At 37.4% G+C, this 27,403-nt stretch overlaps 1 protein-coding gene across 1 annotated transcript in view; it reads right to left on the bottom strand.

Annotated features, from left to right (window-relative positions):
- Positions 1-728: 728 nt before the first annotated feature.
- LOC146002305 (uncharacterized) overlaps positions 729-27,403 on the bottom strand; it is a 61,826-nt gene continuing 35,151 nt past the window's right edge. The window contains exons 3-5 of the mRNA XM_083140017.1: positions 24,095-24,229; positions 23,570-23,688; positions 729-1,848 (exon numbers count right to left, since the gene is read on the bottom strand). Coding sequence (XP_082996143.1) covers positions 24,159-24,229 — 71 coding nt within the window. The 3' untranslated portion in view covers positions 729-1,848; positions 23,570-23,688; positions 24,095-24,158. The remainder of the gene's footprint in view (positions 1,849-23,569; positions 23,689-24,094; positions 24,230-27,403) is intronic.

The raw sequence follows: 27,403 nt of genomic DNA, 5'->3' as shown, positions 1-27,403 counted from the left end.
TTAGAAATGCTCTGTGCTATAGAATTTAAACTTGTTGTCATAGTAACCATCTCTTTAGTCCTTTTTCTTTGTTATTTTAGCCAAATGATAAGACATTTACATGTCTTATCTAAGTTACTGGAAATCGACCAGCATGAGATGAGCAAGTGGCTGTGCCATAGGAAAATTGTAAGCATGATAGAGGTGTCTACTAAACCAATAACAGCCTCTGAGGTAAGAAAGTATTTACAATACAATCTTTATACTTTCACCTAACAGTTTCATTCTGTAGATGTGATGTTTCATTTTGCTATTGTTTCATAGAACTATCTCAAGCAAAAGTGAACAAAGTACACACACAATCTCATGACTACACATTAAAAGATTGATCCAGTTTGTATTCTTTCCCGACTTTAACCTCTTTAGTGTTGAGCCTTTTTCTTTGATTCAGCACACTGCTAATCCCTTTTTTTGATCTAGAAAGATATGTCTTAAAGCTTGCATCTGAGAACATAATAGGAAAGGGCAGTAATGTATCCTTCCCAAAATGGTTGTTTGCTTAGGCATAGTTGCAGATAGACACAGCACAAATACTGGGCAGACCTCTCAAGTGGTTTGAATATAACCTCAAAGTGCTGACTTAGTACTTCCACAAGCGTGCTTGCAAATCATTTCTAGAAATTGAAAACAACAATCCATATGAAATTTTCTCAATCTAGGGAGAGATAAATAAAATAATTCTTATTGGTTTTATTTGTACTGAACTTTAAAAATGTACATTGAATTAAATTTTGTTGTGTTTAAAATTTATATGCTCATCTACGTAACAATCTTCTAATTTTGTGTTTTACAGGTTATGATTTCAAGAGATGGCTTTGCGAAGCATATATTTGTGTGTCTTTGAAGAGGTTTGTAGGGATTTTTTCACAACCTCTTCAAAAGGGATACAAATTTGTGTCCTTGACATCTGTGGGTTTGAAACCTTTGAAATTAATTTTTGAACAATCTGCATAAAACATGCGAAAAGCTACAGCAACAGTTTAATCAGATATGTATGCATGCATGGTCAATCAATTTCCTGGTAAAATGAGATGTGTATCTCTTGAAAGTTGAGTTTAACCCTTTTATTTCATTCTACTAATTTGCTGAGCGAGTTAGAAATTAGAATGTTATTAGAAACATGAGCTTATTAATTTTAAAATCAACATCTGTGGTGAAGCAGCTATACTCAGAGGGACGTAAAGTAGAGCATGGCCATTTTTCTTTTGATTGTTTGCTCCCTCAGGTATTATTCTTCCTCACACAAAGTAGAAAATTGAGAAATACAAAATGTTTAATTTTGAAATGCCAACTTCTGCCTATGAATTACAACATTTGTTTCAGGCATATCTAGCAAACTACGTTTTTCATTCTGAATTATGTATAATACTTGAATTTTGTGAAGAGAAATTAAATTGTAATGTGAACACACATGTCTGTCTATTATAGCAGGTGTAACATGGTTTAACCTTGTGTAACACAAAGAATTTTCAGCTTGAAGTTAGAAACATTGGAAAGAGGATGGCCAGAAGTGAGAGTCGAGGGGTTGCAGGTAGTTTGAGATTCCAAGAATTAAATCTGTTTTACACAAGTTTCACGAATTTCACATGTTTAAAAATTTTGGCTCAATTGTCCGTAAGAAGGATTCTCTTATTGTCTCAACGAATATTTGTAAGTAACAGGTAACGGACAATGAGATCTGCAGTCCTGGAATTTCTCTGTCTACAGGATTTTGGCTATGGTTCAGTCAGATTGACAGCAAGTGCCTCTTCTACCAACACATCAGACTGGACACCATTGTGTGGCTTCAGGGAATCTGGAAGTGCCAGCCTGGAAGGGAAACCAGTAACAAATTAGGTATAAAAGGAAAAGGGATATAGTAGTGTAAACCTTTTCAAGTTCTAGCCAAACAGTCTGCTTTACCATTGTGTGGCCACAATTCATAATACGTTTGCATTGTCATGCTAAAATAAAAGTTAATTATCGAAAAAAAAAAAAAAATATATATATATTACACACACACAAAAACTATTAATTTTAATTTTGCAATTTCCAAGACAATTTTCATTAAAAGCAAAATATTAACTTTAATATGCAACAGGAACTCGTGAAAGCATACTAACTATAACTAATATAAATAATATAAAACATTGGGACATGTAAATAAAAAGTTTATTAGTGTAAACTTGTTTGTTATGTTCACTTTATAACAGGGAGTCGTAACGTAACGAAATGGAACGGTATTTTCAATTACGGTTTCCGTTACGTTACAACCAGAAACAGAATAACTTTTTTCGTGAACAGAAATGTTACCTCAGGTATATAAACATTACGTTACAGGTGTGCATAACGGTACCGAACCATAACTGATCTCTAAAGGAGTAGGTCTTCACGTGACACTTTAACGTTACATCCATTGCCGGCAACCAGTAACGTTACAGGGTAAGAAAGAGGTTCGTCACGTATTGACTAGTAACTTTAGTGTGTGTGGAAAGTGATAGTAACGTTACAATTAACCAGTAACTTATTTGAGGTCACGGCTGTAAAAACGTTACACTCCTTTCTTCAAAGCAACAACGTTATTTATAGCTGGTATCATACAGACGTTCCGATGTGCAATACCGTGTGCGATGCCGTGTTCCGGAGAGAATAACATAGGTCTCTCGTATAATTGTGCTCGTTACTTTTGTAACGTTACAGTTCTTTTCCTCCACAAAAGTCTGTTTCGAAAAAGTGATACACATATCCGTTACGAATAGCAAATACCGTTATCGAAGGCGTTTTCGAAGAAGCCTCATAATTATGATCGGCAGCACACTAACATTACAGTACTTTGACCCCTTGAAAGTCACTAAGTTATAATACGTATTTTCGTTTTGGATGTCAGTGAAAAAATTAAATTGTAAAACAAAACGTTTGAAAACATCCGTAAACAAGATTCGGCGTGACAAAAGTTCTGGTTATTGGAATTTACTTATTAACTATGTATGTATTTACCACAAATATATTTCTTTTCTGCATACTTAATCGCTTTATGTGAATTTGTTCTAATTTGATTATTTATGCTAGATGAATTTTAACATGTACGTTCACTTTATACGATAGCAAAGCAAACGTTTGTTGAGGGAAAACGTTTATATCTATCTCTCTCTCTCTCTCTCTCTCTCTCTGTCTGTCTGTTTACATGTATTACATCATTTTTTTTAAAAAAATATAGTTGTTTGGCGATTTGATTTGATTGATTTAGTTTATTTTACTTCGCGGTTTGTGCCTCTAAGCTAATTTGCGAAGATGGGGATGAGTGATGAAATTGATGAATGGACATTCACATACAACCAAGCCCGACCGTGATTCGAACCCGGGACCCTTGCCGTCGCAGCACGATGTGCTAACCACTCGGCCACAGGGTCGGGCGTTTGGCGATGAGAATGATTCGCGCTTAGATTAAGTTGCTGAAGGACGAAACATAAAGGACCAACCACGGTCGAGCCAAAAAATCATCCGTGCCACGCGTTCGTCCACCTAAGCGAGAGGCAAGCTTTCTCCTATCGGAAGACGAAAAATAATTGCTTGTTGCGCGACCTTGAAAAGGCGAACCGAACTGATAGCAGCAGCACCACGCAAAATCGGAAAATCTGAATCCTCGAACTTTGTACACGTGACCTTCGATCACGAAGCATCGGAGTAGACAACGCCTTGGGGCTATATGAAAGGCACTTTTGGCAAGTAGAAAATGCGTAGAAACGAAATGTTAGATGGAATTGTTGTTCGAAACAAACGAAACCGCGCTTGTGCAACTGGTCTGTAGCTAGACAGGGCCATTGGACTCTCAAGAAGGCAAGAATTGTATGGAAAGTGATTCTCAAAACTAAGGGAATAATAGGACAGTATATTTTATCATTTACAAGGGCCCTCATCCGCTTACAATTTTGAAAATTACTTTCAGTAATTCTTGTCTTCTTGGACGGGAGGTGCATTAAACTTTTTGGTGTAGAAACAGACAGAACGCCCGCCTACCTACAACGTTTGAAAGAAGGGCATAGACAGACAAGAAAGTAATTTTCAAGAACGCAAGAACGGCAGTCGACATGGACATTGAGCAACGTGTGACTGAGAAATACAATCGGGACAAATGACAAGATTATTCAAGAAACAGTAATTTTATAAAACTTCCTATCATTAACTCAAACTCAGTTCATCCTTTTATCCTCTTTTGTTTGTTATACTTTTGTATTATTCATGTTTTATATCGCTTTTTTCCTGCCACTTGTAGATAATCGCGACGATGAAGATGAATGATGATCATATTAAATCTATGAAGGGGGATGCTTCGAACCCGGGACCCTTGGCGTCGCAGCGCGATGTGCTAACCACTCGGCCACAGGGTCGGGCAGGATCACTAAACGACTTCGGCCTTCGAGGCTACGGTTTCAGTTGCAACATGCAGTATAATTACGTTTCTACTACTCTGAATTGACCTAAGCATGTGGTATGTATCCTTCATTTTACTTAAAAAGCCCCCTTGATACATGAGATACTACAAATAATTTCTGGCTTGCCCTCGAATTCTGATTGCCTGGTACTTTTTTTTTTAACTAAGTAATGAAGTGAAGTTTATATTCATATTAGGCCTACGACTAGCTCGAACTAAAAAAAACTCTTGTGAAATACTGTGTATATGTTATCCTTGTGAAGTGAGGAACTTCATATTTTGCTAAGAAAATATGTATGAAAAATTATATTTGTAGTTACTACTTGAAGAATTCAAATTATTATTAAGATGGAATTTTAACTAACGTATGCTCTGCATATAATGTGTTATCGGAGAGGAGTTTTTGTCTCGCAGTCAATTTATTTTTAGTTGAGGAACTCGAGAGTAAGTTGGAAATATATAATGACCCACGTTGTGGTGTGCTGTTCGATTAATCAGAATTGGAGTGAGAGAAATCTGTAGTTAAGTTCATTCAACACGTCAATTTGTAACTGTGAATGCAAGTTTTCTTTGATTTAGCAGGAAATCAGTCTGCTATTGTTGTAAGTAATAAATGGAAATATATATATTTTCTGCTCGAGTAGGAATCCGCAGCCGTTATCCAATCAATCAGTTTCTGTGTGTGAAACTTCTGTCTAGGAAAGCTACATACAATTTGCTTTTAATAACAGCAGCTTCAAAATAACCTATCCATTCTTGTCATGCCAAGTAATGTTTGATTTTGATTTGTTATATTTAACTTTGGTTTTATGCCACTTTTGGCTAATCGCGAAGACGAGGATGGGTGATGAAATGACAAAATTGATGAAAGGACATCACAAAGAAAATAATGCACAGGCTGTGATCCGAACTCGGAACCTGTGGCGTCGTATTGCACTGTGCTAACCACTCCGCCACGGAGCTCTGCAAAGTAATGTTTGACCATACATCGTTCATGAAATAAAAACATAACATATACAGTGGCTCACATTAGTAATCAAATACGTAGCATTTTGCTGCATTTCTTCACAATATTTGAAAATTAACAACATGTACATATATATAAACGATGGTGAAATATTTATACGCATTTCTTAAAGTTATATGTAACTTTTTTTTAAAATTTTGGGTGCGTCAGCACTTAGGCTATTTTGCACCCGCTACGTTATATGGGGTGCAACCCCTTACCATAACAAATAACATAACTGTAATGTCGCATAACTGAAATATTAAAACAGTCTGACAGGTTAAAAGCTGAGGCTGTAAAGGGGCACTCAGCGCATATGACAGAAAGCAGGAGAACACACAGAATTATACTGGCCATAGGGCCAGTCGCCAGAGTCTCGTTAGTCTGGAAAGAGCAGTCCAGGGTGTACTACGTAGAATGAAGTTGAGGATTGGATGTACTACGTGGAATGAAGTTGAGGATTGGATGTAATACGTGGAAGGTCACCCCTTACACCCCTTTTACGTTTTCAAATCTGAAAATAGTTGTTTATGTTTGGGTGTGAAAAAAGAGATCACTTTAATATTCAGACAAATCGTGAAAGCCTTCCGTTTCTGTTAAGCTACGTTTCCATTCTGACAAGTTCCAGACCAAGTTGGCCGCGGTGGCTCAGTCGGTAACGCGTCTGACTACCATGCTAAAGGTCCCGGGTTCGATCCCCGGCCGGTTCAAATCCGGGAACTTTTCTAACGATGGAAGCGGCCCCGGCACCCACCCAGCGTCGAATAACATGGGTACCTGGGGGAAACCCTGGGTGGTAAAGGCGGTCAGGGGCGTGATGCTGATCACATCACCCCCACTCACGACCGGATCAAGAAAGTGTGGGGCGTTACCCCCACACCCCCTATACGCCTTCATGGCGTGGTGCTAAGCACAGGGGAGCACTTTACCTTTTTTTATCCAGACCAATGACGCGCAACATGTGACGGCGCATGTTGCGCGTCATTCAGTGCACTGTTTCCAATTCAAAACTACTTCTGCAAAATACGCCCGCAACAACACCGGAGTGCAGGACTTGATTGTATCGTTGTTCCATTGTGATTTAGAGTAGTCAGTGTTTCTTCTCTTGTATTGTAATAATTTGGTAGTGATTTAACTTGTGTAAAGATGAACAATACAACTATGGCGGGTTTTGTGGTTATGGCAGGCGCGTACCATGAACTTGTAAAAATAAGAGGCGAAAACGACCTAGATGGTGGATTAGAAGTTTTCTAGCGAAAAGAAATTCGGAAGGAGCATATAACTCGTTGATGAGAGACTTACGTCTTCAAAGTGGATACGAAAACTTTGTAAGAATGACTAAGTGATTTTGCATTGTTATTAAATCTTGTTGGGCCACAGATTGTAGTCGGGTCGTCTGTTTCTACTCTAGTGCGCATGCCCCAGGAACTTGCTGCAGGCTGTTTCCATTGTCCGCGGCGCATGTTATGCGTCTTAATTGTTGGGGCAATTTTGTCCCCGGCACTTGCGCCGCGGCATGTTGCAGACAGTTTCCATTTCAACAAATGCTTGGCACATGCAGCGTCGCATGCCGCGCGTCATGTTGCACGGCAAATTTGTGGTAAAAGAAACGAGGCTTTACATAGTTTTTTTTTACTGGTCAACTACAGTGCGGGGAAGGAACAATTGATGCTACTTCCTGACTACGTTTGTTACCAGTAGCTGCATTGCTCCCTGACTGAAGTACGAGAAAAATGGGTAACAAAAACAAAAATACAACATTTGACGAATGCCAGCTATTTATTTTTACCGTACCTAACCAAAGGGTACAGGGAAATGAAAATGTCAAAGTACATGTAAGCGTACCGTGGGTGACGCAATAAAACGTAATGAAAAGCAAAATGAGGTAGATTCCGTATCTCAGAAAATTCAACCAAGAGAAATAGGAGAACGAAATGAACGAGCTTCAGTATAAAAAATCAAGACCCTTTCCTCATCCCCACCCCCTTTCCATACCAAGAGCTCCGAAAGCAGCTGTGCAACTTGGAGCAGGCATTGGGTTCAGTAGCGTTTCGTCCGAAAGCGAAATTTCTAGAAAAATGCTACAGTTCGTCTGCGACGGTTTAAGGAGTTGCGTTTCGTTCGAGCCTGGCTGATGATGAGTCACACCTTGACTAACCACTGGCTGCGATCGAATTGGTGACTAGTATACCTCGGTTTACAACTTTTAAAACTACATTGCATAGACAGCGGAGTGCAGACTCAAGACAAATTGTCGAGAGAGAGGTCCCGGGTTCGGTACCTGGTGGACGCACTAGTGGTTCGGATCCCACTTTAAACTGTAGGTCCAATCTCTATTAGCCTTAATGTGCATAAAGTGGACTTAAAACAACAAATCAAATCAAAACAAATCGTCGAGAGGAAGTGAACTTGGATCTAGAAATTTTAGTCATGGCAGATGGCAACACTTTCTTACTATCTGACAACTACGAAGGTGAGATTTGCAATTTCCAGAGGGAAAGAAATATTAAAACAAAAAAATATATTTTCTTCGATGGGGCATTTAAGAGTGTTAGCAAGAGTTTTCTTCATTAAACACTATTAGGATGGAAGCCCTCGGACGAAACGCTACTTGGTCAGGTAACCGTAAGTTGCCTGTTCCTGGAATTCGGACGCGAAACGCTACGCCACGTGCTGTACACCTGGCGGTTCAGAAAGCGAAGATGAGCATGAGCGACGAATGCTGAAACTGATGAAGGGACACTCACAGAGAACACTCATGTGCAGGTCGGGATTCGAAACCGGGACCCCTGGCGTCGTAGTGCGCTGTGCTAACCACTCTGCTACGTAATATTTTTTATTTACTCATTTTTAGCTACTTCCTTTTAAACTAACTAACTAACTCTGTAGCTTTCTTAAACCCGAAAGTTCATGGCTGCAGCAACACAGGCCTTCCATCTGTCCCTATCTTGAGCAAGATCTATATACTCTTTTCCATTCCTACCGATTTCCTTTAGGTCCATCACAACGTTGTCCCTCCATCTTGGTCTTGGCTTTCCTATAGGTCTCTTACCATCAGGTTTCCCAACAAGAATCCTATAAACTCCTCTTTCCTCTCCCATTCGTGCCATATGGCCTGCCCACCTAAGTCTTCTTGATTTAATTATTCTAATAATATCTGGACATGAATACAAATTATGTAGTTCTAAATTATGTAACCTTCTCCACTCACCTGTCTCCTCATCCCTTTTAGGTCCAAAGATTTTCCTAAGAACCTTATTTTCAAATACTCTCAATTTATGTTCCTCTTTCAATGTAAGGGACCAAGTTTCACACCCATATAATACGAGCACTACATACAAAATTACTGTTTTGTATATTTTAACATTTAGTTTCTTAGTTATTAAACTAGAAGACAAAAGTTTATGAAGAGAGAAGTAACATACATTTCCTGAATTAAGCCTACTTTTTATTTTCTCTTTAATATAATTTTCATTTGTTAATATTACTCCTAAGTATTTGAATTTGGAAACTGGTTCAAACGAGTTGTTATCAATAATTAGATTTTGATTATTACCTAACCCTTGGTTTCGGCCTGTAAGCATATATTTAGTTTTCTCTTTGTTAACTTCCAAACCTATCTCTTTAGCAGTTTTGAAAAGTATTTTAGCATTATTCTTAATTGTATTTATATCATCCCCCTAATAAGTCTACATCATCTGCATATGCTAACAACTGAGTCACACCATTTAATTTTAGTCCTTCGTTAGTTTCTGTTACCTTCCTAACAGCATATTCTAAGGCAAAATTAAAGAGCAATGGATATAATGCATCTCCTTGTTTTAACCCATCATGAATTGTAAATTTGTCAGACACATAATTACCCACACGAATTTTACTTTGTTTTACTGGTGCATACTTTTATCATATTAACAAGCTTCTTAGGTATTCCAAATTCGACTAATATAATATATAATTTCTCTCTTTTGACCGAATCATATGTTTTTTTTTAAATCAATGAATACCTGATGAACATTTTGATTATATTCCCACTTTATTCAAGTGACTTCCTTTTACCTACGCTAAAAAAATAAATTTAAAAAAATGAATATTAGTCTTTTTTCAACATGTCCATTGAGAATGTAAATGATCTGTACATTTTTTATTTTGTCAGGAAACCTTTAAAGTTTTTACATTATAGTTATTGGACCTTTGTCGCCATTGCACTGAAAGTTTACATCATTGCAAAGGTTGATATATCTATCTACCAGATAGAACACTGGAATTGAATGAGATTAGGTAGTTGTTCTGTAATGGAGAAAACACAATTCCATTATAACTTTGTCATTCGGTAAAATAATCGATTACTTTGATTTCACTATTATTCAAAATGTATCTATCTGTTAAAAGCAAAAGTAAGAACCGAAGTCCACCATGCCAGCAACACTACTACTTCTAAGCAGCTCCCACAATTGACTGAGGTTAGAATGAAAGTTTGTCTTGTTTTAAGTTGACTTGTATGCACAGATAGGCTAATTGGGAGTGGACCTACAGTTTAAAGTGGGAAATGTACCACTGTGCCTCCACCAGGAATCGAGTTTGAGTTTGAGTTGCTGTTTTAAGTCCACTTTATGCACAGTAACGCTAATCGGGACTGGACCTACAGTTTAAAGTGGGATCCGAACCACTTGTGCCTCCACCGGGTATCGAACCCTGGACCCCTTGATTACAAGGCAACCAGGAATCGAACCCGGTTAGAATGCAAGTGGTTTCTCATACTCAGATGGCAATTGTAGTTGATTGAAGGAAATTGTAGGCTGCAATTGTTTCATCTCTTATCGTCTGATGTCTACATACAAGCAATTTGGTATATTGAGTGTGTTTTTCGTTCATCTACGCAATATGGCAGCAGCCACGAGAATGCAAACTCAAGACAGGCACACAAATTTGGAAGTAGTAAATACTGTATAGATGAATGAACAGGGCAAAATTTAAATTAACACACAAGTATTACTTTCGAAAATCTTAGCATGCTGTGGAGCAAATTGTGGTTTTGCATTAAAGGGAAGACACGCGAATACCACTACTCACTCGTGCATGCAGTGATCGAAGTGGTAGTTTGTAGCTAGGGTGAAACGAGCCTTGGAAATCGGTCGGGAAGTTGTTTGTTTTTGTTTCAAACAATTTGTAGGTAGTCACACGTAGTCTGAGAAACAGAAAAGTCACACATACAAGAACCTTGCTTGCAGGCCACGGATAATAATCCTGGGGAAGTGGCGCTACCAGCTCCTATTTTCCAAAATTTGGCACGTTAGGTATTACACCAGATGTGTCATTTGGGTATGATACATTTTTATTATATTCCTGTAGAGATTCGAACAGTGTTCTCGGCTTTCGAGCCGGCTTAAATCGGTGTTAGCGCCCAATGTTTCGAGCGCATACATTGCTCCCATCATAAGGTAGAGAGCATCCTGCTTAGAGCAATGTATGCACTCCATTAGTTTGAGAAAATCTAAAATAAGAGGAATTCCTATCCCTGTTCTCGTGTTGATATTTCCTGGCAAATAAGAGGCTGTCGCGGTCTATTGCTATACGTACATTGAAGAAACAATGCTTTCTAACGACCGCCATGTTTGGCAGATTTCAGTTGTATATTGGCATTTATCTTATTCGTATATTTTCAAGTTACGAACTTGGATTAAATTATTTATAGTTAATTGTTTTTATAATTCATGTATATATTACGTTTCTTTATATTTTATATTATTCACGGTTTTTTTTTTACTTTCTTTTTCACGTATTTTTGCAACATTTATTCAGAATTTATAGGATCCCAAATAATATATGCAACGTTTTCATTGTTTCTGAAGCACAAGTTAAATACATTTCTTCTTAATATCGATTTTTGTTCAACAATGTACAAGATTGAAGTACTTTGTCTTCCTTATAAACTAAATCTTTATTTAATCATTTTTTATGTACAAGGGCAAATCTGATTTATTTGATAAAATCAGTTTAGTTATTTCTATATAGTTTAATATTGTAATATTATAGCAAAGTATTTTTCCTAGTTTTCAATAAAATATCGTATTCCTATTGACTGTTTATGTTAGGAGTAGGGGAACCACGCTTCGTGTTCTTGGCGATGTAAAAACTTCCACGTTGACATTTTTAATTGTTGCCAACCTTAACTTTAGCTTACTATCGCTAATTAACATTGATGTGTTATATAAATTATCAGTTTTTCTTATGTTATTTTATGTTATGAGTTTGTATTGTAAGTTAGAACAATCTGTTATGCTGCACCTCGCGTTTGAGGTAGCAGTTGAGGTCTTGCTATTAACTGTGAAGGCGGTGCGCGGACTCTCGTGTTAAATAAATTGCTTATGACTGCCTGCGAGCGTGCATGACCCAATAAATTATAACTCTTAACTTGTGCGAATCAGTATGTACGCGCGCGATTCGTGATTAAAGATTTTGGACATTTTAATTATAAAGTATTTGGAATTTTATTTACTGCCACGTGTCGCAATTCGGTGGTTTCCTTCCTGGAGGAAGGAGAGAACTGGTGCTCCCAACTGACCAGCCGGAGCAAGGAGCGGTGTGTTGCCAATTCGGCATACCCTGGAGTTACGAGTGGTGGCACGTTGCAGCTTTATACTCCGAAGTCGATACCAAAGGTTCATGGACGTCTACAGGATTTTTTTCCAGGGAGGGGCAAGCAAGGTAGTTTTTTTTCCAGGGGGTGCAAACAAGGTGCATGTTCCCCCATAACAGTGTTGTCTCCTCAAAAAACATTGTTATCATGTTCATGCAATAATTAACATATATTATTATAGCTAAAATGCAATTGCGCGATATATATAATTTTTGGTTGACTTTCCTTTTCGAGGTGGGTCGTGCCCTTGCCTCTTTTTCGTACATTCATGCAAAGGTTCTATTCTTATTTCGCGTCTACCACTTTCGGTTAATCGCGATGATAAAGGATGTGATAGGTGATGGAAGTGGTAAAAAGACAAATGACCCATCCATATTTTCTAATCCGACATTAGACTTCGCAGTGTATTACGCTAACTAATTTGCCACGGGATCGGCTTCTTCGTGTTTGTCTGCTCATCAAATGATTGATTAGTTATTCAAACTATATAGGTAGCAAAGCTATATAAAATAACGAAACAGAAAAAAAAAATCCACTTGACGTCTTGTAGTACTATCATCAACCTACAATTTCATGCTCTCAAATCCACACAGAAAACTTCTTGTGGCATTAGTTTTACGGAATGGCCTTGGGGAATAAAGATCGCCCATTTCCTGGTTCAGCTCGAAACAATTTAGGTGCCTTATCGAAGCTGCTCTTGAGCACGCAGGGTTTCTAACCTACTTCGCCGTAATTCAGTTGTTGTATCTTGTTTAATATGATGTATTGTAGAGCCAACCGCAGATTAAATAGGAGGAAAAAGATTTTTTCCGACGAAAAATAAGTTGGCAATGCTGCGAACACCGAGGCATTCTTGATAAGACGCCTGAGGAGGGTCGAGAAAACTTTCCTGAAAAAGCGCAACCCCAGTATCGAAGGTCATGCTACACGTGGATTGGCAACTTTCGGGAGCATGCTGTCTGTCTACACAATTCTACTCAAATACCGGTTTGAAAATGAATCTTCTGCTCGCATTTTATTTTTCAAATGTAGTTCTGACATTGTAGTCATTTTGCAATTATTTTTATTTGTTCTTATTTTGCTTTGCTTTTATGTCACTTTTATAATTAATCGAAACTATGAAGATGGATGATAAATAGATGAAATTGATGAAGAGACACCTAAAAAAGATATTTACAGACCAGGACTCGAACCCGGAACCTAAAGCGGATAGGTTGGGGGGGGGGGGAGACCGTCAATAACTCCCGGTCACGAACTGGCTTATAATTTTTGTAATTTTTCAGGAGTATTTTTTGTTCTGTTCATGCATAATGCCTGCTTTCGGAAACTTAATTTATAAGTGACACACTTCGTTCGGTGGGGACAAGCCACGAATTGTTTGAGAGGAGGGACAAATCTCGTTCATATACTAGATTCAATCATGGACTATACTTGAAATGGCCTCCCCGATGGCGCAGTGGTTGCGTCGTCGCCTAGTAATCAAGGGGTCCCGGGTTCGATACCCGGTGGAGGCACAAGTGGTTCGGATTCCACTTCAAACTGATGGTCCAGTCCCGATTAGCCTTACTGTGCATAAAGTGGAGTCAAAACACCAAATCAATCATATACTTGAAATGTGACGTGCTAAAGACTACTTTCGGAGATCAGATGGACATGGCAATTTTGATATACAAGTTGCACTTTTTCTACTTAGATTATTTATGTCCAAATTTTATCCTAATAGATAATCTCGCAACAACGCAAAATGTTTAAATTGACTCGAATTCACAATGGCTCATATACAGTGTGTTTATAAATGAACGGTGCGGTTTCAAAAATTAATAATAAATCTATTTATTACCTTACACGGGCAAAACTTACACCGTAATCAGCAGCTACTGTCCAAGTTTATATAACTTTTTTTAAATTGGTATAAAGATAGAAATCGAGAGGGAGCAATTGCCCCTCTGTGCCCCCTTGCAGGTGCTCTTGGCCGTCTGGAAGAAATAGTGCACGAAAGACGTGAAAACTAAATCCATCTTGAGTATCCTTTTGTCTTGCTACTCTTAGATTCTGCAAACTTTCTTTCTATAGTCCAATGTTTGCCTTCCTTACCTCCTAGAATTGATTTCTGTACAAGTTTGAGGGCTAATCTCCCCTGCCCCCTGTGGTTGTGCCACTGCACCTTCTTCCGCCGTTGTTCCTTTGTGAACTTTCACCGGCTTCAAAATACTTCGTTTTCTTCAATAGCATAATATCTTTTAATAACCGGCGATATGATTCCTCTACCCTAAATTTCTGGAATAAAGTATAATAATATAGGGGCATGGACATCTGGAAGGGGGGCGAGGATGGCCACCTCTCCCCTTTAGACAACGAATGTCAGCTAAAAGTATATATTTCACACGTATAATTTGATTTGTCATAGTAATTTACATTAATTATTATAATGGGGATGCAGGAATGCGATAATTTCGAATTCAAGTGATGTTTCTTGAGGGGGCAACACTATTATCGGGTTAATATGCAATTGCATATGGCATATTTTCCTGCGTCTAAAATATCGAAAGATGTCCATGATTGGGGGGGGGGCATTTGCCCTCCCCCCTTGCACCCCGTGCGCACGCCTATTGCTACTCATTTCTACACTAGTTGGAAGCTTTATTCAATTTCGAGCCAAAAATGTAATTTAATATCAAATCAGGGTTGTTAAACGTCCACGAAGCCATAAATTCTAATGGGTTCCGCAACAAGACCGGAAACTTTTTTTATCGCACAGTTTAAATTCCGTCCAAGTTGCGTATTCTTTCATTTCAATATGGAACTTAGACCGTATTTAAATTGATCCGGAAAGAAGGTCCCTGTGCCGTATTTCAATTGATCAGGAGAAAAGGTCCCTGGAACTAATTGAAATACATAAAAAGGCTCTTTACAGTCCAGATCCATTTATGCTTGCTAATATTCCCTTCTGAACCGGAATTGAATTGATTTAAAATTCCTGACCCTTTAACAACCCTGGTTGAAATTCATTTTTTTTACAAACAACCACATTTTTAACGCTATTTCACATTAATCCCATACGATATACTGAGTTATTTTTCGCAATGTTCCAATGAAAGGTAAGAGATTTGGGCTATTCCTTTTTCTTCCTTGATGTTAAATTGATTATATTCGTCACGCGCCTATAACGTTACTAGCTTTTGTGAATTGTTCTTTCCTTGTAACGTTAACATCTACCATACTGAATTTATTTACGTTCCTTATGCAGATGGTATGTACCCAACTGCATTTTGTTCCGTTCCGCTACAGTGGTTTACATTTTGCTACATTCCTATGTAACGTTAATTAACCATATTGCCTTTCACTTCATTCCGTTACGGAGGATTGCATTCATTACGTTCCTATGTACCGTTATTTACTACCATGTTGCATTTCGTTACGTTTTTGTAACGCTAGTATATACCATATTGCATTTCGTTACTACGTTCCTTGTAACGGTAGTATATACCATATTGCATATTACGTTATGTTCCAATGTGCTCATTTCGTTACGTTCCTTTATAACGTTAATATCTACCATAATACATTTTGTTACGTTCCTTGTAACGTCAATCTATAACATATTGCATTTCGTTACGTTACATGGGTACCAGCAGTTGAACCATACTCTTCCTCCTACAAAATGGAACGTACCGTGTAACGCAAATTGGGTACGTTACGACTCCCTGCATTCAACTACCTGCCATGTGAAGGTGGGGGCAGCAGCATTGCCGGTTCGTGCACAGTGTTGCCAGTCTCATTACTTTCCTAACATACCACGTATAGTATATAGTGTGATGAGATACTGCAATGGAAATGTTACCAATTTGTGTTTTCAATAACGATGCCAATGCAATGCATAGTGACAGTGGAATATAATAAAAAATCGTGGAGTATAACATAATGTAATGAAGCACTGTCTTGCACAGTGTTTGGAGAAACTGCTATGGGGCAGTTTATTTATTTATTTATTTATTTATTTATTTATTTTCAATAATGAACTCAACAGGCTGGCGCCCAGTTAGAGAGTTCAGAGATACAGGTTTTCATACATGCTTCAGTGACTGTTATTTGATATTGTATTCATTACACAGTTTTTAAATTGTATATATGGCATAGAGAACAAATCAATTTTTTTGTTACGCTTTTCTAAGGCATTGTAGAGAATACTCATTCTCCAGATAGGGGATTTCTTGACAATGTTTGTTCGCGCTCTATTCACAAAAAAGGTTTGATGATTGGGTCGCGTCTTATTGTTAGGAACGCGTAATTTAAATTGTGAGATCCGATGAGGAGAGCGAAGTTTTCCCTTATATATTTTCCAGAGCAGCAGCAGGTCGCGCACTGTCCTTCGATCGTCAAGCCTGTGCATTCGGAGCTCCTCTGTTAGATTACTGTACGAATCAAATTTGGGATAAGTACCTTCAAGTTTATACTTCATATAACGTAACATCTTTGATTGTACTCGCTCTATTTTTGTAGTTTGTACTATACTGTCAGTGTTCCATACAACAGACCCGAATTCAAGTTTTGATCGCACTAATGAGTAATATAATACCTTAAGTGTTTGGGTGTCTCGAAAGTCTCTGCCCATTCTAATAATGAACCCGGTAAGTTTGTAAGCGTTGCCTATTACTTTGTTAATATGGTGAGTGAAAGTTAGCTTAGAGTCAAAATATATTCCTAGGTCCTTTGCTGTTTCAGATTTTTTTAGATTGGTATTATTAAGTTTATATTGAAAATTTAAGATCGTTCTTTGTTTAGAATAAGTAACGGAATAGCATTTTGCTGCATTAAGAGAAAGACCGTCGCGCAAGCACCACGCACTCAACCTATTTATGTCTTGTTGTAGACACACACAGTCTTCAATATTTTTTATTCTTTGAAAGAATTTCAGGTCGTCTGCAAATAACAGTTTTCTAGAATTAATCAAATGTTCCGGTAAGTCGTTGATTAATAGAAGAAAGAGAAGAGGTCCTATGTTGGACCCTTGAGGTACTCCGGAACGTACTAGAAATTCGCTGGATGCGTGGCCTTTATACGAGACATATTGTTTTCTATTCATTAAATATGACGCCATAAGTTTCCTGAGGGGAAGGGAAAAGTTGAAAGTGCCCAATTTACTTAGTAGTACATCATGATTTACGGTGTCAAAGGCTTTGGAAAAATCAGTGTATATTACATCCACCTGCCCCCCATCATCTAACACCGTGCTTATACGTATAATGCAGTTTCTCGCCAAGGTTTGTTTCTATTGAGCAGTTGGGCAGAAAGCCATGCTGGAATTCAGATAAAGTTTCTTTGGCATGGTTATATATGTGGCAATATAAGATTTGCTCAAATATTTTAGCAGGGGCAGATAAAAGAGCTATAGGACGATGGTTTTGTATGTTTCTGTTCTCCGAGGATTTCGGTACTGGACATACAGCAGTAACTTTCCACCGTTCGGGAAACTGCGTGGAAGATAATATCGCATTGTAGATAACAAAGAGTGGAATTTTTAAAATGTCTACACATCCTTTGAAGATGTAGGGTGGGATTTTGTCTGGCCCCGCCGACTTCTTTGGCTTTAATTTTTTTACAGCTGCTTCAATTTCAGACATACTGATCATCTGAATGTTGAGTGAATCTAGCGTTTTGCACTCTGTGTGCCCCGCCATGATCTCGAGGTTATACTTTGCCGTATTGTTTGCGTACACAGATTGAAAGTATTTCGCAAATTCATCAACGACGGTATTCAGGTTTAATATGGGTTCATTGTTTGAAGAAACTGGAAACTGTTTGTTTTGCCTGTTGCGATTTATGTACGACCAGAAAAGTGACGGGTCACTTTGAATATTGCTTTCGATGTCGAACAAGTAATTATTATGGGCGGCTGATATTTCTTTTTTGAGTTCTTTAAATTTGTTGGCATGGTGAACTGGGTTACCTACGTTTTGCTTCCATTTTTGGTGGTGGTGAGCCTTGGCTTTTATTTTTTTAATTATATTGGCGGTAAACCAGCATGGATATTTAGGAGGGGTTATGCGTCTTAAGGGGATGCACGCGTCAAATGCTTCGTATATTATGTTGTAAAACATATCTGTCATTTCGTTTACGTTATCACAGAGTTTTAGTGTATCCCAGTTAACGACCGATAGTTTGTTGTATAGTTTGTTAAAGTCAGCTTTCTTGAAATTGTACAAGAGGTTGTTTGGTGGATTGTTACTCTGTGTCATTTTTCTGTGCTTTATTTCAATTACGAGACAAGGATGATGCTTATCCTCAGGCACGAGTGGCTGAGTTTCTCGTGTCAACTGCATGCCAAAAACGTTACTTAGAACAAGATCGAGAGTTTTGCCGTTACTATTTTGAATGTTATTTACGCTGCGTAATTGAAAAAAGCACATATGATTGTATCAATCGCGACATACAGGAGTGGCGTTAACGAGGTTGTATTCGTCGCTTGTTATGCAAGGGATGTTGAAATCCCCTATGAGGAGAATGTTATGTGCGGGTACGTTACGGGTACGTTACGACTCCCTGCTTTATAAAGTTATACATCACCTACTTTAATAATAATAATAATAATAATAATAATAATAAGTGTTCTGTCTTTCAGAAAGTACAAAGTTTCACAAAATTTTATTTATTACATCTCAGTATCTCTAGAATGGAAAATTTCAGATGAGCCATATACCCCTTTAAGCAGCAAATAATGTGAGCATGGCTGCAAAAATAACTGAACATTGCACATGAGCTTATTTCTTGTTGCAGTTTTAAAACAAAGTTTTACTTTGTCGTCTTGTAATTGCATTTAATTGCAGTTAAGCTGCACAGTTATTTTAAAAAAGAACTGATTGTACTGATTTTCTTGGAAGGACTTTATATAGTCTAATTGAAAAGATATTGCTGCATGAATAATGTTTTGATCCCTGCATGGCATTGACTCTTGCTTAAACATATGTGAGAATAAGAATTCTAAAATACATATACAGGGTGTCCATAAAGTCTCACCCCACCCTGTGTATTGTGAGAACGGCTGCAAATAGGAAAAATTGCGAAACACTGTATTCCATGATGTTCAGGGGAAAACGTTTTGAGGCCAACTATTCCCTACCCGGGCCCCTCACAGTAGTAATTTTAGACAACAGTGGGAGCTGGAAAAATGTTCCTACACTGTAGCATGATTCGGAGATATCCTAGCAGAAGTATCTACAAATACGTACACCCCCCCCCAAAAGAGATTGCTACCAGGAGGGAAAGAACCGACATGCACAATCACAACTCAAGTCAAATGGTGAAGGAGGCAGGTAGTTACATGTACAATGTCAACTGAAGGCAAATGGGGGGTTACAAGATGTTAAAACACGTACACCACTAAAAGTCAAATTGAGCTTACCTACTATTTACAGAAGATGTTCGAAATGAGCTCCATTCACTTGTTTGAAGGAGAATGCAGACTGAGTATCGAACCAGACCAATTAATCAGTTACTACTGCGATGAAGATTCAACAGGACCATTCTGCTTGTGTTCTCGTAAGCAAACAGACTGGATCGCAAAAGTTCTACGTCCAGTATTTCAAAGTCACTTCGAAGAGTTGTAGTGTCGTACACACTGTTCTACTAACGTGTTTCCTGTATCTTCCGTTACCGTGGTTCTGTTTGTGTGTGTGTGTATTGGTGGTTAAAGTGTTTGCAACGACGAGAAAAATGAACGGCGCTGGAGGGCACGTTCTGGCGCAGACAAAGTGGAAATTATCTTTCTTTTCAGTGAATGTGGCAGAAACTACCGTGCCACTGCTAGACGATTTAACAAATTGTATCCCCAACGCCCTAGTATTGACCATAAGTATGTTTCAGACCTTGTGAAAAAATTCCGTGAAAAGCAAAGTGTCAATGACAGATGACGTCCAGGACGACCTCACATCGATAAGGCAACAGTGTTTGAAGTTATAGGTTGTGTGACTAAACCGTGAAACGTCTCTGGCAAATAGATGCAAGTAACATTCCACGGAGTTCTATCAGTAAGGTGTTAAAATTACACAAATTTCATCCTTACAAAATGCAGATAAAGCAACAACTAGGAAATGATTTCGATAGACTAATTGAGTTTTGCGAAATTTTGTGCGACAGGATTGCTAACAACGAGAACTTCTTACACAAAATCTGTTTCAGTGATGAAAGTTCTTTTTCCTAAATGGCTGTGTTAATAAACAATGTTCGAGTATGGGCAGATGTTAATCCCCATGTTGTGAGGGAAGGCCATACGCAAAGACCTGAGAAGGTTAATGTGTGGGCAGGTATTTTAGGAAACCACATAATTGGACCCCTATTCCTTAATGGCAATTTAAACGGTAATCTGTACCTGCAAATTCTACGTGACACAGTGGATCCCTTGGTAACGGGCCTTGTAGAAACCTCAGTCGATGTCAACAGTGTGCCTGAATTTGATGCGGACAATAGTTTTTCAGCAAGATGGATGTCCTGCACACTACAGCTGTGACTGGAACGTACGTGAGTAATTGAACGAACACCTAGTAGTAGTAGTCTTACTGATCTCCAACAAAGAATAATAGCAGCCTGTAGACACATTTCAGCAGACACATTTAGCAAAGTGCGACGTGCATTTCATACTAGTCTGTGCTACTGCCAAGAAATGAATTGGGCTCATTTCAAACATCTCCTGTAAATAGTAGGTAAGCTCAATTTGACTTTTAGTGGTGTACGTGTTGCAACATCTTGTAACACCCCCCCCCCACGCCATTTGCCTTCAGTTGACATTGTACATGTAACTACGTGCCTCCTTCACCATTTGCCTTGACTTGCGATTGTGCATGTCTGTCAGTGTCCTCCTGGTAGCAATCTCAAGGGGCGCGATGATATGCGGTTTTGTGTACGGAAGCTTGGTGGAGGGGTACGTATTTGTAGACACTGCTAGGATATGCTACAGTGTAGTAACATTTCCAGTTCCCACTGTTATCTAGGATTACTACTGTAGGAGTTGGAGTCCTTTCCAATGCTGGTCATTTTCCACATTTGATTTCATGCCTTTGTCAATTGGAGCTACGTAGAGACCCCAGATTTGCTGTATTATTGTTATGATAAGACCTTTCAAACGACATTCTTCGACCCCCTTGCTATTTGAAAAAATTGAGCAGACCTCAGCCTACCCAGTTGTGGGGGCTCGGGTAGTGAATGGTTGGTCAGAAAACTTTTCCACCTGAACATCATGGAATACGTGTTTCGCCATTTCATCCTATTTACAGCCATTCTCACAATACCCAGGGTGGGGTGAGACTTTATGGACACCCTGTATGACATTCATTTTTGTCACCAAATTTTTACAAAAGTGATGAAAACTAATGCAAAAATATTATGCAACATTCTTGCAGATCTCGCAAGATACCTGAGCTTGCAAAATCAGCTGATATTGGTGATTAAGTTCAAACTTATACTTTCCAGTAACAATATATTGGTACTAGTCAACTTGACCATAATTTTAATCTTTCTGAGTACATATGGTATTTTACGTACTCACATCTGGTTTTTTGTGTGTTTCTTTTTCAAAGTTACTTTGTGCGGTTATTAGGGTGGAGTGAAAAATATGAAACAATTGCCTAAAAAACATTGAATTTTTCAATACTTTCAATAACTTTTGGAAAGCAGATGCATTTTTAAGAAGTCAAAGGTATTTTTACAATGTTCATAATTATTTTATAGGGTACTTTTGTAAAGTGGAGATGTAATTATTAAAATATTTATTCATGAACATAAATTATATGTATAATTCACAAAATCATTTTAGGCAGATTTTAACTACATAGAATCTGAAAAACAGCCTCACAAGATACCTGGGTTTGCAAAATCAGTTGATATACCAAATTCCATATTAAATCCAAATTTGAAGCAACACGAGAGGTATATTTTACATGCTATTGGATTTCAACTTTCATTTTTACTCCACCTCAACAATTCCTCTGGCTGTTCAACAGCAAGTATCTTGATTTTTTAAATTTAAATCTAGCTTTTTATTATTTAAAATGATTTTTTTAAATATTTTTAAAAAACAAGTTTAAAAATGCTTGTATGGTATTTAGTATGTTGTTTTTTTATATAGAAAAGCTTTTCCTTGTAAATGGTCATTAAATTATTTGAACAGATTGATTAGAGCAAAAAAAAATATACATTTGGCTTTCTGATACTCTATACATGAACCTACTATGAAAATGTTTGTTGAGTGTAAATGAAACTAATAATTTCAGTAACTTTTCTTCCAGTGAAAATAAAACATTCTGAATGTACTACGTATATAATTGTAACTTAAAATATGTTTTATAGAAAATATTTTTTGTAGTGTTTGTAGCTGAATTTTGGTAATTTTAATGATAGTTTGGAAAAGAGCAGCTGCTATGTTTAATTGCAGTTTAATGCTAATGACACTTTTTGTGGTTTAACATGATTAGTATTTTGTATATTATTCTACACAAAATGTTTGCTATTCTTGCCTATAAATATTATTGAATTTTAAATAGTGAGAAATTTAAGGGTATTTACAGATTACATTTCCTTTTGTATGAGCTTCACCCTATCATTTTTTTTCTTTCTTTTCCTTAGAGCCTTATAAAACACCATTATGAGATTAATGAACTTTCACCAAAGGTGATTGATATGTACAAAATCATTATGTACATTATTCTATAAATTATTGTAACAGAGATACCTTATGAAACAAATTTAGTCAACAACTGGTTTATAGTTAAAAGGAATAATGAAAACCATGGAAATATTTTGCATGACATTCATGAATGTGTATTTCCATCATGTCTTAAGTTTTTGGATACATAATGTATAACATATAGACAAAAGATATGTGCATCGTGGAATGGAAATAATATTGTGTGTTCACATGTTGACAAAAATTTTCTAGGCTGTTTTTCAGATTCTATGTAGTTAAAATCTGCCTAAAAATGTTATGTTTGTGTATTAATTGCCTAGATATATCAGAGCTGTACCGAGCTGCCAATTATGCTTTAGTTTCCACAAAAGGTGTAAATCTGAATCTTGACACAGTAAATGCAACAGAATAATTGTAGTGAACCTCTCAATATTTTCACTATTTTCTCACTACATTCTTCGCTTAAAAGTGATTCTCACTTAATTTAATATCCTACCCCCAACCTAATTAATCTTCCCTGGAAGATACTGAATTCACGTACAATGAGAATTTGAATGTACTGTTGTGCATATGTTTGGCTTCACTGCGAATATTTCTGCATTTTTAATTTAGGACATTTTAAAAAACTTTATGACATATTTATACATATTTTACAGTTTTATAGGACAAAGTCCCGGGCCCTAGTAATGACTGCAATTAAGCTGAGAGTACAAAGAACTTACATACATATACATATATATATATATATATATATATATATATATATATATAGTGAAATGAATTCTTGGAAGGAGCTTTTACCTGGAATGCTGATAACTCATCACATCTGTCACAAACACTTTGTACATCTTTGTCTTCCTGAGCTGCAGAAGTTAAGTTGCTTGGACAATTTGATCCAACGTTGAGAGAACATTCTTGTCCTGGAAGGAAGAAGGATGTTCATTTGTTACTGAAATTTCCCACAACATTTATGCAGCACTTAATGATCCAACTTATCTTGCAAGTACACATTTATTACTAATTGTACTACAACTAATAAATGTTCATCTTTTCTGTTATTTATATGAATGGAAAGATTCTAGCATTAATCTTCAGAACTTTGAGAGGACAGAGAAAAAGACAAATTTGCCATAAATTCATTCATTTTCTCTTCTTTTTCCTCCCTCGCTTTTCTCTCATGTTGTTCCTGAAAAACTAATAGTTGGAACATGGACGAAGACACAGCAAGAAATTTTCTTTTAAAAATACTCAGCTTTCATCATGAAGTTCTACTAAATCAATTTAATTTATGTACACTGCATACACAGTTCTTGAAGGAGAACCTACCTGCATTTTATGGTCCTACGAGTGTATCCATTGTTGCATGTGAGAGAGGTTATCCCGAATTTCTTTAGACCAATGGCACAACTCTTTTCTTAGCGACAGATTGTTTAGGGAAGCTGCACATATGAAGTAGAACAGCTGAAACAAATTACAAAAAAAACAGTTTTTACCATTTGGGTTTTAGTGAGAAAATAAGTCACAAATATTCAACATCTCATTTTCTTGAATCCTCACAAATATTATCAGCACTACTTCACTCATAATGTAACTAAAGTAAGTACCTTTAAACATAAATGAGATTGCAGTGAAGCTATTTACATTTGCTAAGGATAACATTCATATAAATAAATCGTGCTCTATTATGTAACATCTAGAAAAATGATGAAACATCCCATTAAGTTACCAATCATGCAAGTTCAGGATAAGTTTCCAAAGTTTAAAAAAAACAGAGGAGAGAGATGGAAAGGAAAAAACAGAGGAGAGAGATGGAAAGGAAAAAACAGAGGAGAGAGATGGAAAAGAAAAAAAACAGAGGAGAGAGATGGAAAAGAAAAAACAGAGGAGAGATGGAAAAGAAAAAAAACAGAGGAGAGAGATGGAAAAGAAAAAAAACAGAGGAGAGAGATGGAAAAGAAAAAAACAGAGGAGAGAGATGGAAAAGAAAAAAACAGAGGAGAGAGATGGAAAAGAAAAAAACAGAGGAGAGAGATGGAAAAGAAAAAACAGAGGAGAGAGATGGAAAAGAAAAAAAGAGAGGAGAGAGATGGAAAAGAAAAAAAGAGAGGAGAGAGATGGAAAAGAAAGAAAAGAGAGGAGAGAGATGGAAAATAAAATAAGAGAGGAGAGAGATGGAAAAGAAAAAAAGAGAGGAGAGAGATGGAAAAGAAAAAAGAGAGGAGAGAGATGGAAAAGAAAAAAAGAGAGGAGAGAGATGGAAAAGAAAAAAGAGAGGAGAGAGTTGGAAAAAAAAGAGTGGAGAGATGGAAAAAAGAGAGGAGAGATGGAAAAAAGAGAGGGGAGAGAAAAAGAGAAGGAAAAGAGAGGAAAAGAGCAGAAGAGGAAAAGAGAAGAGGAAAAAGATTAAAAAAGAAAAAGAAGAGAAATAGAGGAAAGAAAAGAGGAAAGAAAAGAGAAAGAAAAAGAACAAAAAGAGAAAGAGAAAAAAGAAAATGAGAACAAAAAGAGATCAGAATTAGAGAGAAGGAGAGAGAGAAAGAGATAAGAGGGTAACAATGTTTTCACAGAACACCACTACTGCACACCGGCCAGTCTCTAAGAAATTAGTCTAGGACCAGAAAACAAACCAATTCAGTAACGGGTAGATAATATTAATCAAATGAATATTATCACAACATGCTGTGGCGCCAGAGCTGGTTACAGGTATCCTTTTGAAGTGTACCTTCATCAATTTCATCATGTCATCACTCATCGTCGAGTTTGGTCAAATTGTCACAAAATCAAATATAGCAAATACATTTATAAATCAATAATTGGCATGTTTGATACTAATCTGGAAGTGTCTGGTCCGGTGTCCCATTCTACACCCTCGATTTCGGAAGATTTTTTTCTTTTTTATGAAGATTATGTGATGCAAATTATGAGGAACAAAAATTTGGAGCGCGGAGACAAGTATATACGAATGTACAGCCGTTTGAAGTTGAGATATTTTCTTTTGAAATTGTTGAGTCCAAATTCCCCACCGATTCCGTGCTCCGCCCCTGGGGTAATTGACCTACCGCCCCCTACCGCTACCGCGGTCCCGCCTTTATCTATAGAATCCCTTTTAAAGGCATGTTAGAAATTGGCCGGAGTCGCCTGTCCCCAAATTATTTCTCACTGTTTTCCGCATTGACACATGAACATACCAAAAATTAAGGCTGAAATTAAACCTAAGAAGGTAACTTACCTCTTTTTACCAAGGCCTGGCACTGAATTGCGGGTAGAAGTTAAATTTCAAAGTCCAAGAATGAAGTAACTATGTTATAAGTCCTTGTTGTCCTTTTCCACAGAATACCACCCTCCACTCCCGTCCAATCATAAAAAAAGAAGTCTCAAATTATCCCATCCCACAAGTCATTTAGAAAATACAACCCTCCCCTTTCGGCCTGCAGCTGCCAAAAAGAAATAATTAATTCCAATTTCTGAAGTCTCATAAATAAAATCCAATATCTGAAATTTCCAACCCGCCAATATATCACAAATAACATATCGCAATCGCAAATGTTCCCATTGCACAAGTCAATCATAAGAAAAAGGAAAAAATCAGACGTGCGCCTGTAACATGAATCCATGATCCGAAAATCTTCGGACTTGCGACTGTGACATGAATCCAACATTCGCCATCATAGAAGCCCTGAAAAACCTCATTGACGTTACGCAAGGAATTTTAATTGTAAGAAAAACTTAAGTTTCGTAGCACGTAGATATAAAAAATTACCGTCCGCGCTATTTATAAACACTGTTATGAGGAACTAAATATTTTCACGAAAATATATGAAATGTGCGGAAAATCGAGGGTGTAGAATGATACCCCGGAGACGAAATGTTTAATCTATGTTGTTAATGTGATAATTGATAAATATTTTATTAATTTGATTTTAATGAAAATGATTGAAGAAAAACAGTTTCAGATGAACCTCTCGCAAAACAGTATTAATTGATACCAGGGCCCGGTACCGGGTCAAGACCCGTAGGTTGAGAAGCACTGGTCTAGGGTACGTTGTTGCCCCGTGAAATATATCCGAGGAAAGGAAATTAGTGTCACCAGACCTAAGATAATCATACGACAGGCCGAATACACCCTCTCCCTCCCACCCCAAATATTTCTACCCACATACTCGCAAATGTACCCTAAGAACTCACTTAAGACATACAACAATGACGTCAGAACACCAATTGTCTTCAATATGGGGGGGCGCAAGTCAGGTCTTGTAATGGCCAATACTATCTAAAATAGAGAAAAGTCACGAATTACATTCCCGTTCCATACGTTTGATCAAGAGAAATTTACGAAAGTTTATCATCAACGTGGACGTCACCGATAGCATAGAGGTAATTTAATCGTCTTTTAACCAAGGGGTCCCCGATTTTATACACGGTACAGGCACATCGTGGTTCGAAACAGACGTTAAATTGTATGTCCGTCTCCCCGATGGACATACGTTGCCTTGTAATCAAGAAATACCGGGTTCGATACCCAGTGAAGCGTGATGCTTGGTTTAAGAAAGAAGGTAGTTCCTAAGGGAAGCAGAACTGAGCAGGTAAAATAAACTATGCCCACCCCCTATAGATATATGGAAACACTTCATACAA

The sequence above is a fragment of the Lepisma saccharinum genome, chromosome 18 (genome assembly GCF_977018435.1).
Source record: "Lepisma saccharinum chromosome 18, izLepSacc3.1, whole genome shotgun sequence".
Lineage (NCBI taxonomy): Eukaryota > Metazoa > Arthropoda > Insecta > Zygentoma > Lepismatidae > Lepisma > Lepisma saccharinum.
This window is presented reverse-complemented; position numbering and strand designations above follow the sequence as displayed.